General features: G+C 44.1%; 5 protein-coding genes across 5 annotated transcripts; 3 read left to right on the forward strand and 2 right to left on the reverse strand.

Annotated features, from left to right (window-relative positions):
• Nucleotides 1–70: 70 nt before the first annotated feature.
• Nucleotides 71–4,662, reverse strand: BYT42DRAFT_493563 (ubiquitin carboxyl-terminal hydrolase-domain-containing protein; the record flags this gene model as incomplete). The annotated part of the gene is made up of 18 exons (XM_051564226.1): nt 71–271; nt 336–423; nt 484–550; nt 604–1,022; nt 1,103–1,215; nt 1,277–1,357; nt 1,410–1,505; nt 1,567–1,681; nt 1,764–1,797; nt 1,885–2,068; nt 2,135–2,224; nt 2,306–2,463; nt 2,521–2,771; nt 2,837–2,953; nt 3,054–3,326; nt 3,393–4,124; nt 4,197–4,366; nt 4,543–4,662. 18 exons carry the CDS (start codon nt 4,660–4,662, stop codon nt 71–73), a joined length of 3,309 nt encoding a protein of 1,102 aa, XP_051425091.1.
• Nucleotides 4,663–5,220: 558 nt separating this feature from the next.
• BYT42DRAFT_544311 (uncharacterized protein) lies at nt 5,221–6,160 on the forward strand (the record flags this gene model as incomplete). Its single annotated transcript, XM_051565750.1, has 2 exons — nt 5,221–5,332; nt 5,784–6,160. The coding sequence occupies 2 exons, from the start codon at nt 5,221–5,223 to the stop codon at nt 6,158–6,160; spliced, it is 489 nt and encodes a 162-aa protein (XP_051425092.1).
• Nucleotides 6,161–7,465: 1,305 nt separating this feature from the next.
• On the forward strand, nt 7,466–9,146 carry BYT42DRAFT_529416 (uncharacterized protein). The gene is made up of 2 exons (XM_051565389.1): nt 7,466–7,797; nt 7,873–9,146. The coding sequence occupies exons 1-2, from the start codon at nt 7,584–7,586 to the stop codon at nt 8,985–8,987; spliced, it is 1,329 nt and encodes a 442-aa protein (XP_051425093.1). The 5' UTR covers nt 7,466–7,583; the 3' UTR covers nt 8,988–9,146.
• A 718-nt stretch (nt 9,147–9,864) lies between these two features.
• Nucleotides 9,865–11,433, forward strand: BYT42DRAFT_562451 (uncharacterized protein). The gene has a single exon (XM_051567470.1). It carries the CDS (start codon nt 10,004–10,006, stop codon nt 11,363–11,365), a length of 1,362 nt encoding a protein of 453 aa, XP_051425094.1. The 5' UTR covers nt 9,865–10,003; the 3' UTR covers nt 11,366–11,433.
• A 428-nt stretch (nt 11,434–11,861) lies between these two features.
• Nucleotides 11,862–13,653, reverse strand: BYT42DRAFT_562453 (nucleotide-diphospho-sugar transferase-domain-containing protein). The gene is made up of 2 exons (XM_051567471.1): nt 12,458–13,653; nt 11,862–12,381 (listed from the first exon to the last, which is right to left on the reverse strand). The coding sequence occupies exons 1-2, from the start codon at nt 13,505–13,507 to the stop codon at nt 12,250–12,252; spliced, it is 1,182 nt and encodes a 393-aa protein (XP_051425095.1). The 5' UTR covers nt 13,508–13,653; the 3' UTR covers nt 11,862–12,249.
• Between the last annotated feature and the right edge of the window lie 269 nt (nt 13,654–13,922).

Consider the following 13,922-nt stretch of genomic DNA (forward strand, 5'->3'; position numbering starts at 1 on the left):
AATGATTATCATATTCTCCTTTTTTTTGTGTTTCTTAATTGTTTTATTTATTTTTTGTTGCCACTGCGTACTACGCAGGCCATCCTGCGGCAAACAGTGGACTATTTGGATAACTAGTCTTGACGGGCGGTGTGGACGAGGGCCGGGAATGGCTGTCCTTGGGTCCCTTGAGCCAATTGGCCCGGTGACCTGCCTCATACACACTTTCCAACATTTGGCCAAAAGTACCATTTTCCCGGTACTCCAAATACTTTTTATAAAGTATCAACGCCTGTGTCACAGAAAACGTCAGTTCCACAAAACTTATCCCCCGGATCTCTTGCACTCAAACTTACCGTTCGTGCATCTTCTATACTGTCGTGACCTTCCGACTGGATATCTTGGTGCAGCAAATGCCATGCTAAGAATCGTAAAGAGATTTTTCTGCACAACACCACTAGATGAGTATGCAGAGAAATGAGATGCATGTCACGATACTCTTACCGTTGTCGATTACGAATATGATAAATGTCTACTGTGTCGATGATTTGTTCAGGTGGTACCAGTAAATCTATGGGATCTCGTCAGCCACCTGCACTCCACCTTCCACATAGAGTCACTTACTGATGATTCGGAAATCCTTCTTCAAACCGTGGCCGATAAAGATGCATCCTAGATCGAGAAGCATGCGTAGTTTTTTATATGCAATCTTGAGTGGCACCAACGTATATTTCGAGGTCTTTGGATCGAGATCGCCCAGCTCAATACCACTAAACTCGGTCAAGTAATCCACAATAGGTTCACTGGTAGCAATATAATCATCAATAAACGGCACGGCCTCCTTTTCACCATCGCCACGAAGTACCGACACACGTGCCAGCGTGAGTGTACTCGGACGGATGAGCGATTTAGTGCCATCACTTCGGATTTCGGTCTCTTCCTGATTCAACGCCACAAATTCGGCATCGATAGCCACAATCGTGCCTGGTTTCGGCATTTCATCAGGCTGCAAAATTTCATACCGTGGCGATTTTGCAGGATTTCTATATAAAAAAAAAATCCCAGATTTCCCGTGAATATCGGTATGCCTGCTGAAACATGAGTCAAGAAAAGAAAAACCTACGTTGCTACAGTCACGTCTTTGAATAAGAGTGAGTAATCCACTTCTGAAGGCAAGACACTCAGATCTAACAGGCTGTCAATGTCGACGCGTTTGTATTGTAGAACAGAGGGCGTCTATATTTCATCCATGGTTAGAAGATGATCAGGTTATTTCCTTTTTTTCCCCTTTTTTTACCTTCCATATGCCCTTGAAGGACAAGACATCGTCACGCGATATCCGATTCACCAAGAAATCATTGAATAGATACCATGGCGTCTTTGCCTTGGGATCCAGTTCACTGTCGGGAACTACAATTGTGGTTAACTACAGCTTCCATAGGAGTGGGATCAACAAAAAGCTCACCTCGGATTTGTGCGACAAGATGCGGTAATTCCTCCTCCGCTTGAATTTGCAAAATGGTTGACTATGATTCAGAAGCGGTGAGCAGCATGGTATGAGCTGCGATCATGATGTGTGAAACTTACAGATAATTCATAGATAGCGCAGGTCTCGGGACTGCCTTTGAACTCAGCGGGTATGTCTTTGCCTCGGGGTAATGCCTTGATGACTAATTCGGATCCGTTGATATGGATGCCAAACCTATTTTTTATAAAACAGTCAGACATCCTAGGAGGACAAAATGCAAGAGAATATTCATTTAACCAAAAAAATTAGAACCTACCGTTCTGGTAACCACGAAGAAGGCTTATTGGCCGCTGATGGGTCCGCGCCGTTATCGCTGTCTTCTGTTGACTGTGCTTGAGAGAGCTGGGAACTCTTGGGACTGTTGGGGCCGTTTTGACGCCACATGGCGGCTTCGGCGTGATTGGAGGCTCCGGAATTGATCAGTAACACCCCCGGTAAACCTTGGATGATCTTTTTCGTGGTCGTAGGTTGGTATGAATGACAACTTGGGCACCATGCTTTGGTCTGATTCTCCCGGTACATGCTCGCTTTAAGTATGCTTGTAAACGATCGTTTTTTCGACTACAAAGCAAACGTTTTTTAAATCGATGGCACTACTTGACTTTGTTTCACTAAAGGTAAATTTACCTTTTTCGGATACAGCAGATCCACGACAAACGGATAGGTGATGCGTGATATTTCGTGTTGACAACTACCGCATTTACTGTGACTCAATGTCTGAAGACCAAACAGCTGTTGCATGGTTGAAGGGACTTCGGCCGTCATTTTTCCGTCAATAAGTTGCTCCGATTCTTTCACATTCCAGTTCAACGTCTTTGAAATCAAAGGATTGGAACCAGGTTGATTGGACTCTTGGTGCAGCTGTTCCATGATAAACCGCGTAAAGTTTTGCATGAGCATACTGTAAGAAAGATGACGATCGGGGGTCTCGGGTTCAAACAGTCCTAAAGCCGCGGCTATATTGCAACGCGTTTAAGGCACAATCCATTCAACATTCGCTTGTGCTCGCCTACCTTGAGGAATGGTACTGAAAGCACGCAAAAAGTTGGTGGCCTGGCAATTTTGCCCTTTAGAATCTTCCAACATGCGGAATAGGAAGCCCAATTCACACAACAGGCAGTTTTCTTTTGGACACGACGTTTTGATGTGGGATTTGGCAATATTGCGAAGAGGGAGAATAAAAAAGAGAACTTGCAGTAGGGAATTGCAATACGAGTTCCAAATGTGTGTTTCCAAACCGCCGTATTTCGTGCGATTATAATAACTAGCACGCAAGCAAAAATATTTAGCAGTCAACCTAAGGCCACCAGGCAATGCTGCTATACGTACCCAAAATCGAAATCGTCCACACCGAATTTGCTGTATTGGATTTCCACTCGACTGTATATTTTGGGCATAATCAGTCCAGACGGGTCCACCGACTTCAAATCACCCACAGAAGAGGATCTTCGACCGGAATGCTAAAAATGCACAGTGAGCGAGAAATTTCCAACACTGACCCTTTTCAAGCTTTTTTCTTACCTGAGGCTCATCATCGCCATCCAACAAGACGTTGGTGGCCATCAGCATCTCTCGTTCCTGTTCTGAGCGGAATTTCGGAATGTCCTTTTTGTGCGCTGCTTTCTTTCTTCGAGGAATCTGGTTGCGCAGCATATTGCCAGGATTGGGAGCATAGCCAACAAAATCCAATGTTTTCATATTACGCAATACCTCCTCGTCAATTTGAGCCGGTGGATGCCCAACTTCATAGGTGGCCATGGGTGACCATATTGACAGCAGAGGTTCAGTGTAATAAGGCATACCCACCGATGACAATGGACTACATAATTCTCGTATCAGAATACGTGCCATTCTACATTATGACGGACGGCTGTGGAATACGAACCTGTCTTCACCCATTTTAACATTGACAGGAGGTGCAATATCCGACGTTTCGAGAGGAAGAGAATATGGGTTACAGTCAAACTCTGCGTCGTCGGCGTATTGATACACAAAGCTAGCTCCATCGCCAAACGCGAGTGTATGTGCGGAACTGGAAATATCCATGGCAGTGATGTAGCTGGACGTTTGGATTTGATAAAACTGGGCTGGAGGCGCATAGGATCCCATAGTTAAACGTGAGATGTCGCACATTTGGAACTGGCCGGTTTGCGACGCTACAAGACAGGTGGTGCTGAGGGTTGGATGCATTTTCAAGAACATGGGACCGCTGGGAAACGGAATCGGCGCCAAGGAACGCATGCCCATGCGAATATCGTATACTTTGACGAGCGGATCCATGATCAGTGATCCTTGGCGTTGAGAAAATCCACAGGTGAGTAAAAGATTGCCGGAAACGTCAAGGTCGGAAAGCATGGCGGTGTGGGCTTGCACGCGTTGCTCGACTTTCATGGTGCGTGAATCTCTCAAGGTAACTTCACCTAAAAGGGAACCACACGCAATGGCGCGAGGAAGATTGCGCATAACGACAATGTTGGAAGCGTCTGAAATGGTGCGTGTAATAGCACCTCGTGCCAGATTGATAACTAGCATATCGTCCTGTTGACCGGCCGCCAAAAGTTCGCCGTGGGTTAACGTAGTCGTGGTCATGCAATGAAGATCTTTGATTTGATCATCGCTGAAAAAAAAGTTGAATCGATGAATACACCAAGGTAACGATGGTGACCATTGTCAATATTATCCAATCTACCTGAGATTCCATTTCACAAGACCTCGTCGATCGCGCATTTGTATGCTTTTAGGACTAAGACTAATGACACCTCGGTCGATCACGCGAAGTTGGCGAATTTGTTGATCTTTATGCGCTTTAAACGAGGTATAGCGTTGCAATCCTTTAGCGTAATACGATGTTACTCGACCCTAGTACACACGTATTGAAATAAGACATGAGTCAAAAAATATTGTGATAAATGAAAAACAATTGGTTAAGAGAATGCAGTTGGTGACATTGTGGGACCATGGGGTGTGGGGGGGGAGCGCCGCCGGGAGAGAGAGATAATGAAGGACGAATTAAATTGGTTAATGGAAACACTTACAGAGTCATTGCCAACCCATAGGAGTTCTCTGAATGGATCCCAACATAGGGAGGATATCGGCGATACCTTGTTTATGTTGGGATCGCAGAAACTCTGAACTTCATTCCAACTGCTCTCCATGAAGCTTCAGTGCCAGCAGCGAAAAATTGACAAGCTCGCGCACGCATATTGGGAAATTTTGCTTGAAATTTCGGCTGTAGGCCAGCTGAGGTGCGTCATCGCACATTGGCCAATCATAATTTGAGTATCTGACTACAAAGGAGACCGGCCCGGATTCTTTCACTTTACACTTTTTCGGGAATTGGATTTGGGATGCAACATGTCAAAGATGAGCTATTTCATGCATCAGAGTTTAAAAATAAAAAGAGTTTCCCAAAAAGCATGTGAAAGGTTCTTCGCACAAAGTCCACTAAATCTCCCATCCAATCAAGTTCTTTTGAGCTTCACCGTAAAGTATCCGAGCCCCCACCATGCGGTGAACCGCCTTTACTATTCCCTTTTACTTAAATGTCAACCCAACCAGTCAGTGTCTGCCTAAAACATGTGTGTCACCTGTGTGAAAAAGCCTTTAAATCACCTTTTGGTTTACGACGTCACATCACCTGCACGCACAAAATACCGGTCCACCCAGAGATCCAGACGGTTACTATTTGTTAGAAGGAATAGTTCTCGTGAGCGATGACAGAAGGAGCAATCCCTCATTTCGCTTGCCCATCTTGTTCGAGTCTGGCTCCCGATTTCGAGTGGCTGAAGGACCACATTCCATCGCACGAATTTCAGCAGAATAATGGTAGTGATAATATACTACCTTGCCTTCCGTCGCAGCCATTATCAACCCCTGGGATATGCATTTATCGGAAGAATTCAAACGCATTTCAAGACAACAATTCCTTAATCAAGCAAACCATGCATCTTTGAAGCAATCCCCTTTTGCCTACAGCAGTCTAAAACAAGCCTTAGATGTGGACTTGCTAAACGTACCACGATTTATTTGGTCTCTTACACCACCCGACGACGAACCACGGTGCAAACTTTCAAATATGCAATTCATTTTAACCGGCTTTTCCAGCAAGTGCCATCGTCATCCCTTTTGTCAATCAACCAAAGAATGAACGTACTCACTGGATTGATCAATTTGTGCCAATCTTTCAAACATTTGCCGACAACAGCCAGTTGGTTGGCTTCGGATGCTGCGAAGTCCCGACAGAGGAGCGCGCAGACTTCACAACTGTTTGAAACAGACGGATGCGAACAAACAAACAAATGTTACGATGGTCTTGGATACGATCTTCATGGTCGTATTCGTCTCGTTATGGAAGCCTCAAGCAACAATGTCACGGAAGACAACATTGAGCACACCCAGGAAGATACTGTCAAGACGCTCCATGCGTCAATCGAGATCCTGAACTCGTTCATCCGTCGTTATGCCGCTGCGTCCTTCTCGAGCCTTTGCTCTGTCGTGTCATTATCTGTCCAGTGCCTTTGTACGACCATCACCCTCTCAATCACCACCATGGACTGCGATAACATTGGTGCGTATATCTTTATAGAAGTACGGTCGGCCGATATCCACTTTCATTCCAAACTCGCTCATCATGGACGGGAGTGTTCGAACTGATTGCCTATGTCTATGCATCCCTTCGCGAGCAAGAGGCCTTCATCGAAAAATATTGAAAGAAAGTTCTGGTCTGATTCCTGGCGATGACCGAGATCGTGGACTGCATGTTCTGGCTGGAACATGACATTTTCCACTATAAATTTGCTCTTACATACATGCCGTTATCAAGTATCCTTGATTTACGTCAATAAACAGGAATGGTCATACGATGGTAGTGTTTCATTGATCCTCGATGATGGGGAAAAGTCTACTTTCTGGTCTCATTCGAAAGAATGGAATTAAACTCTTTGTTTAGTACAGTTTATTTTTATTATCATCTCTTCATTTTCTGAGAAAATGAATTCGAAGACGAAAATAACATTAGGGAAGTCAATAAATATGTCGGAATTACCTCATGCGCACCCGTACAGAATTTTCCACCCCTCCTCTTTGTCACGCTCTCCGGATCGTCCGCTCTACACTATTAGATAAAACCATTTACCTAACACCGGTTCTTCGACATCGAATCAATCTCAGAAGATGCCTCCGAAAATCGATCGTCCTATACTCCCGAAATGCATACAGCCGCTTCCAACCCAGAAACAGAGGGTAAGTCGGTGATATCATGAAGCTAGAAATACTTCTTCCAAAATCGTTAGATGGATTGTATACCTGCATGTAAACGACGAAGAAACTTTCCGGGACAAGGACCTCACCATTCCTGATCTACATTGATGGGCGTTAATGGTAATATTGAAGCAAGGGAAAGACTACTTACCTTCGTCAAATGTGTTTGTTTTTACTAACCATTTGACTAATTGGCATCCAATTGAAGTTACATTATACCCGATCGTCAATCCATCCTGAATAAAAACAGAAATTGAGGCTGGCCAGAACGGAGGTCCCCGGAATACCGTGATTGTGGCCGTCGCAGTTCTGGTCGTGCACCACAACGAATGATGTGTACTCTGATGCACAAAAGGTCCATCTCTATATACGCAAACCTTTTCCGGTAAAAGTGAACAGGGATTAAGGTTACGTCAAGTATAATTCTCACAACTACAGGAGTGGGCTGCAAGGAGGGAGGCCAGTGGTGGTTGCCCATGCAACTGTCAAACGGCATAACACAATGGAGCCCGAGCCGATCAGGTGATTGGTCGAAAATCTGTGTCGGCGGTTATCTGAGAGGAATTTTTCATTGACGAATTTTCATGAAAAAAGAAAGAAAAACCAGTTTTCGAACGGTTTGACATGTTGACTAAGAAAAATTATATATATATTTTCTGTAAGCCCGCAGAAACCGCTGATTTTTTTTATTTTCCCTTTATCTGTTTTCCTTTTTTTTTTATTTTCTTCGGTCTTACAGCATCTAACATTTATACCTCCCAAGTATTTGTTTGTTATCGTTACAGATTAACAAAGTATAACTACGCAACAGTGAACAATGCCTGTCTCTGTGCTTTCTGTGCCCTTTTTCACCTCGCATAAACAACTGTCCATTCATTTGGCCGAACCGGTCGTTATCTTGCGAGGATTCCCTCAAGATCCCGTCACACAGGTGTTACATGGTGAAGTCGAACTCCTCCTCACCAAACCTATCAATGCCTACTCTGTCAAGGTCAAATTAGTAGGCAAACAACATATGCTCTGGCCTGAAGGTAACCTATTTTTCTTTTTTTCTTTTTTCGGCTTTGATAAGTTCATCGCTAAGTGCTAATGTGAATTCTCTGCAGGTTTTGGTGCTCGCGGAACCAAATTGTACAATGAAAAGACAATCTATTCACAAACCATTGTGCTGCAGACATGGCCTGAAGATCAAAAGGAGCCTTTGAGTCCTGGACTGCATCGATGGCCGTTTGAATTTATGTTACCCAAAGATACGGTAGAGACGATTGAAGATGAACTTGCCAAGGTGTTCTATTACATCTCCACGACCGTGCACCGGGCGGGCAAAAGTGTTCCAAAGCTTCGATCGCGACGAAATATTCTGATTTTACGTACGCCCAATTGGTCCGATCAAGCCCTCGCCGATACTTCATTGCCGACGGCCTCTATCACCTCGGAACGGCACATGAAAATGTTCGATTCCATCATCTGTATCGAGAAGTCGGTGGTGTCATCGGGCACCCGATTCCCGATTGCGCTGACCATTGCACCGACGGTCAAAAATCTCTTTTTGGAATCGATCAATGTCATGTTGATTGAGCGGCGGTCATATCGTTTACCCGAGTTCAATGCACGACGAGGAGAAGTTCATGATTTCAAGTTACCCATGGCCACCGTTACCAACTTGACCGATCCATCGTTGACCGATATCGTTCCTGCATCGGATGTGTCCCTCCAGCATTTGCGAAAAGTGCTGTGTACTAAAAATGCCCATATTCCTCTCGAAGCCAACCCTTTCCAATATCGATTTGTGTTCAATCTACCCAACTGTGTCAGCTTGAATCATACCACCACCTACCATGAGATTGAATTCCGTCATTATCTTCGTATTCACATCGAACTCTCAGTCGGTCTTCCACCAGGCGGTGATCAGAAAGCGCCTCGCGAACACATTCATTTTGAGACGCCCATCACGATTCTCGATTGTCGTTTGAAAGAAGATTATGCCGCCTTACCCACCTACGTGGAGGCGTTGTCGGACCCTACCGTCAACGACGATGATCTGCACGAAAGTGCCAGTGGATTCTTCATTTGTCCGTGCTACCTCGAATACAAAAAAAAGAGACAATCCAACGGAAAACGTGAATGGATGCTTGTTCGTCAAAATAGCAACGAAAACACACCACCGCCCCCATCCTACGAATCCGTGGCTTCCAAACCTGCCGCCATCTCCACCGCTTAAGCAAAACAACAAAACCTCACAAGACACGATAGACGCTTATTAGAAACGTGCTGGTTACGTGATGAATATCCATGACTAATAGTAAACTGCATCTTGTCATTGTAAATATAATTGTAGCATGGAAATCAACAATAAATAAAGAATAATGCATATAAACGCACTGAATTTATTGCAACTTGTTCTTAGTTTACCGATGACCAAAATACCCTACAAGCACAGAGGACTCAGATAAATCTAAAGCTGAATCTCCAATGGAATAAAAGTCTGTGCTTTTCTCTACCTCAGTTGTCTTTGGATAAACTTTTCATCCAGGCAATCCAGCCATCTTCTCTTATCTTTTGAAATCTTGGCTTATAAAGGCCTATGATTGCCACATATGGTTATTCCCGGCTTCGCGCCTATCCCTGAACTGCTATTATGTCACCTTTCTTTTTTTTTATAATTCTATTTCTTTCTCTCGTCAGTTCCTTTGCCTTTATGTTATCGTAAATATTAGATGCAAAAAGTGAGTGAAGATAACATTTAGTCCAATGTTATGACAAGGCTTGATGAAGACTATAAGCAAGCCAATAGGAGCACAAAAGACGGTCCTTATTGAGGACCAGGCCATGTCATGGTTGGAGTCGGTATACAACTTGGAACCAGATTCATTCCGAGATGTTCCATTCTTATAAACCTACTTTTTTCGCTTCATGAGATGAATTTTCCGGGTGAAGGACAAAGAATGCGTTTATCATTTTATATTGGATGGTCGGTAAAAGGATCAAGTTTCCAACAGCATGTTTGGATCGGAGCTTCATTAGCTGACAAAGATAGATGATTGCTCTCGTCCCCACGGGCAAATTTATGGCTGCAGATTTTGGCACCAATGAAGATCTTCCGATCTGTCGGACCGGGAGGGTCCTTTTTATTCACATCTTTTTTTTCTCCTTTTTCGCCGTGCTCTTTTCCAAATTATCGAGTTTCTTTTTTTCTACTTGCTGCTTCATCGTTCGTTTCCGCTGGCATAGCAAGAGATGCCGGTAGTGGTTCCCTTTTTTGGGAGCAATCCTTTGTCCATTGTGTTGGCTGAACCGGTCGTTATGATTAATGATTGTCCAGATGACACCATCGCTCACACATTACATGGTATCCTTGAATACGTCTTGACAAAACCTACTACAGTGACCCAGATATCGATCAAACTCGTTGGCAAACTGCGAATGATGTGGCCCGATGGATTAGGCCGTGGTGGCAGTCGAACATTGCACGATAAGGTCCTCCATGAACAGAAGCACGTTCTTCAATCATGGCCCGAAGGTCAGCTATTGGAACCGGGCCTGCATCGATGGACGTTTGATTTCTTCATCCCGAGCGAGATCATAGAAACCATTGAGGATAACTATACCCAAGTATACTATTATCTATCGGCCGCAGTGCGTCGTGTCACCACGTTCCAACCCAACCTACGATCACGGCAAAATTTGCTCATCCTTCGTACCCACAGCTTGGCCGGACAAGCGCTGATGCGTCCCATGCTAATAGACACATCGACCAGCGTTCAGCGTACCATTGACGAATGCGATGTTACAGCTTGTCTCGAAAAACCAGCCACATCTTCAGGGACCCAGATTCCGATAACTGTCCATATTCAACCACATGGCAAAGAACTTTTTCTCGAAGCGATCTCGGTCATTGTTACTGAAAGAAGGACCTACCGGTTTCTGGGTGACCAAATGCAACGGACGGATGAGAACAATTTCAAATTGACGCTTATTTCAGGCACTAATATGGCGGATCCGGCATTTGGGATTCAAGATGTGCCCGAAACCCAACTTCGTAAATTATTGACGGCCAAAAATGCGCACGTCGCCATGAATGCGCCATTCCAATACCGCTTAATATTGGCTTTACCTTGCTGTCCCCACCTGAATCACTCAACCCAATGTCCCTTCATTTCCATCACTCATCATCTTCACATTGAAATCGACGTTTCGCATTGTACCATTCCCACATCATCCCCCAGTTTGACTCCTTCTTCCTCCTTCTCTTTTCTTCCGTCTACCGCATCTCCAGCGTCACCGGTCGAGTCAAGAAAAGTCTTGCATATGGAGCTTCCTTTGACCGTGCTCGATTGTCGTCTGAAAGAAGACGCTAATTTCTTACCGACTTATGCAGAAGCTTTGACCATGTCCAATTCCGACGTCATGGGATCCCCTGAAAGTGCCGCAGGGATATTCCGGTGCCCCTGTTATCTTGACTATTGCAAAAATCGACGCAATGCGAATCAATGGCCAGACATCAATCCAGAGAACTTCCGCAATAGATCCCTTCACACCAATAGAATTTCACTCAACGAACCACCGCCTTATGATGATGGCGTTCGCATCCCGCCCTAATAACTAATGCACGTGAAATAAACAAGTATAGACCCGACTTCTTTTTCTCAATCATCTTTGATTCAAGAAATGGGTTGATGTCAAATATGCGTAAGATCTGAATCCACCAACCGTTTCAGCAATAGCAGACGTGCAAGTTGTGATTGCGGTATGAGATTTAACTTTTACCCCTCCGTCGAAAAATCCTGGTTGTTGGCGCCATTGGTATACGAGGTGTTTAAGAGTTCGTACTATAGAATATATCAATATTATTAGAAGATCGCAATAGATCAAGAAAAAGAGCCGGTCGATATCTGACTTGTTGCTATTGACGGGTTTGACGTATCTCATTGCATTTGGACGTGCGATCGCATCAGAAGGAAAAGAAAAAGTCCGCTGAGATGTTCAAGTTCAAGCATTGGGTTTGGTCCATGGAAGCACTCCGACAAAACGGGTGATGACAATCAACGCCAATCTATTACCAAGTGCCTGAAAAATTGAAAAGAAATATGGAAAGCTCCATCTAATAATGAAACTAGGTTCGACCTGGCTTTCTCTTTTATGCATTAGGCTTTTTTAAGCATGGTCTCACGGGAAAAACGGATCGGAGCCGAATTACAATAGGTTGCTAAAGTGATACAAGCGAATGGGAAAATGAAGAAAATGAATTTAAAAACATGGTAAAAGTACAAAAAGAAATAGTATGTATACAGAAAAAGAGAGATTGTGAATTAACAGAAAATCGTGAAAAAAAAGTTCACCACCCTGTCAATATATGTGTGAATACAGCACCCTCGATGAATGGAGAAATAAATTAAGAGACGTAAAGAGGGGAGGGGGAGGAAAGAAAAAGGTCGTTCGTTGATGAGTCAAAGGTGCATCAGGAATTGTCATGGGGAGATTTTTTAATGGGTTGGGGTGGCGACACCCTTTTTCTTCATGGTCTGCTCCGCTTGAGCATCCAAATTTGCTAACCATTGATCATCGATGTACCAAAGGCCGCTTTCCTGAAGTTTTCGTTTCTTATCCTCGCCAACCTACAGATTCAAGTTCGAACATGTCAGTATACCTAGGCACGGGAAACACGGCAGTGTTTTTTTTAAAAAACTATACCAGATAATTGGCATGGACAATATAAGGTTCAACACCATGCTTTTTCGGCAGATCGTGTGTAAAATAGACGAACCCGTTCGGGAAATGAAGAACGTCGAGAAGCACGACGGTGGAGGTCCGAATATCCATGTTTAAATGGTCCAGGGCTGCGTTCATCGCACCTTGCTGAGTCATCCCCTCATTGGTATCCTGTAAATAAATGGTCTCGGCAAGCAATCGCTTCATCTCATCACTCGGTCGCATGATATAAAATCCGCTGTTGACCACTTTCTGATCAAATCCTTCTTGCTGGAACATAACGTGGGTCTCATGACGGATCTCCAAAAATGTGTGAATATATTCTCGCATGCGTGGGCGAGTCCATACAATATCGACATCCGAAAACAGGACTTTGACGTCGAGATAAAGCAGTTGCTGCACAACGAGAGTTTTGGCGTGAGTAATGGCTCGGTATTTTTTGGTGTAGTACTCTTCAAACCCGGCTTCAATTTCTTGATGAAGCCAGGCTTCCGGAATCACTGAAGCGTGATTCTCGTAACCGGCTTCGGCCAAATGATGATACAGTTGATCGTCGAGACAAAAGATGAGGAATTTGTCTTCGCCCGTACGCTTCAAAGATTCGATCCAATTATAGACATGATTCCGCATACCATAATTGGATACAGCGACCGTCAGCACTCGATCTTCCCAAAGATTACTGTTAATTTTATCGAGCAGGGTTTGAGGAGGTGGGGGAAACGACTCTGGAACAATAAAAGGGCTGCCTTCGGCATGTTCCTGTGGCGGAGATCCGTTGCGGTTATCGTCAACGACCCCATGGTCGTCATGACAAACACAATTCGAAGATTCCGGCCGAGATTGCGTCGAGTCGGACTGCGATCCATTAAAGTAGGTCTGCTCCTCCAAATAGCCCGAAGAAACAACCTTGTCGATTGACGATGACGATGAGGAAGAAGTGGTAATATAGTTTGTATAAAATAAGGTGACAACGATAAGAAGCGCTAAAAGGATGGCCAGCACCTTGCGCGAATACTTTTCGACAAACGACATCCGGGTTCTATGTATAATCAAAAAAAAAGAAAGAAGGACTAGAAAAGATTGGAAAGGAAAGGAAGGGAAAAAACAATCGAATGAAACGAAAAGAAGAAAAAAGATGAGGAACAAAATTTTGTATGGCAAAGCGGAAATACAAAACGATGATGCCTGGAAAATACCTTTTTTTGCTACATACTTTCCATATATAGCGATCCGGGCACTTAATTTTGTATTGACGGAGTATAAAACCAGCCCCGTTCAGCCAAACTTCGGCAAGCCCAGTTGTCCGTTTTTCCAACCAAGCTTGGCACCAGTAGCAAAACCTAATTTTGCAAGGACTCTATTTTCGAACCGCTTCATTGAGCTCGATGCACATTAGTTTACTATATAAAATCAATCTTCCAAACATGGCTTACTGTGTTTGCTTGAT

The sequence above is a fragment of the Radiomyces spectabilis genome (assembly GCF_025331425.1).
Source record: "Radiomyces spectabilis strain NRRL 2753 chromosome Unknown BYT42scaffold_4, whole genome shotgun sequence".
NCBI classification, from domain to species: domain Eukaryota; kingdom Fungi; phylum Mucoromycota; class Mucoromycetes; order Mucorales; family Radiomycetaceae; genus Radiomyces; species Radiomyces spectabilis.

Bases quoted from the DNA above. Each gene is read 5' to 3' on its own strand.
- BYT42DRAFT_562453 (XM_051567471.1), bottom strand. From the start codon at position 13,507: ATGTCGTTTGTCGAAAAGTATTCGCGCAAGGTGCTGGCCATCCTTTTA. The intron at 12,382-12,457 runs GTATAGTTTTTT...TTGAATCTGTAG, and splicing joins TTGTCCATGCCAATTATCTG to GTTGGCGAGGATAAGAAACG.
- BYT42DRAFT_529416 (XM_051565389.1), top strand. From the start codon at position 7,584: ATGCCTGTCTCTGTGCTTTCTGTGCCCTTTTTCACCTCGCATAAACAA. The intron at 7,798-7,872 runs GTAACCTATTTT...AATTCTCTGCAG, and splicing joins ACATATGCTCTGGCCTGAAG to GTTTTGGTGCTCGCGGAACC.
- BYT42DRAFT_562451 (XM_051567470.1), top strand. From the start codon at position 10,004: ATGCCGGTAGTGGTTCCCTTTTTTGGGAGCAATCCTTTGTCCATTGTG.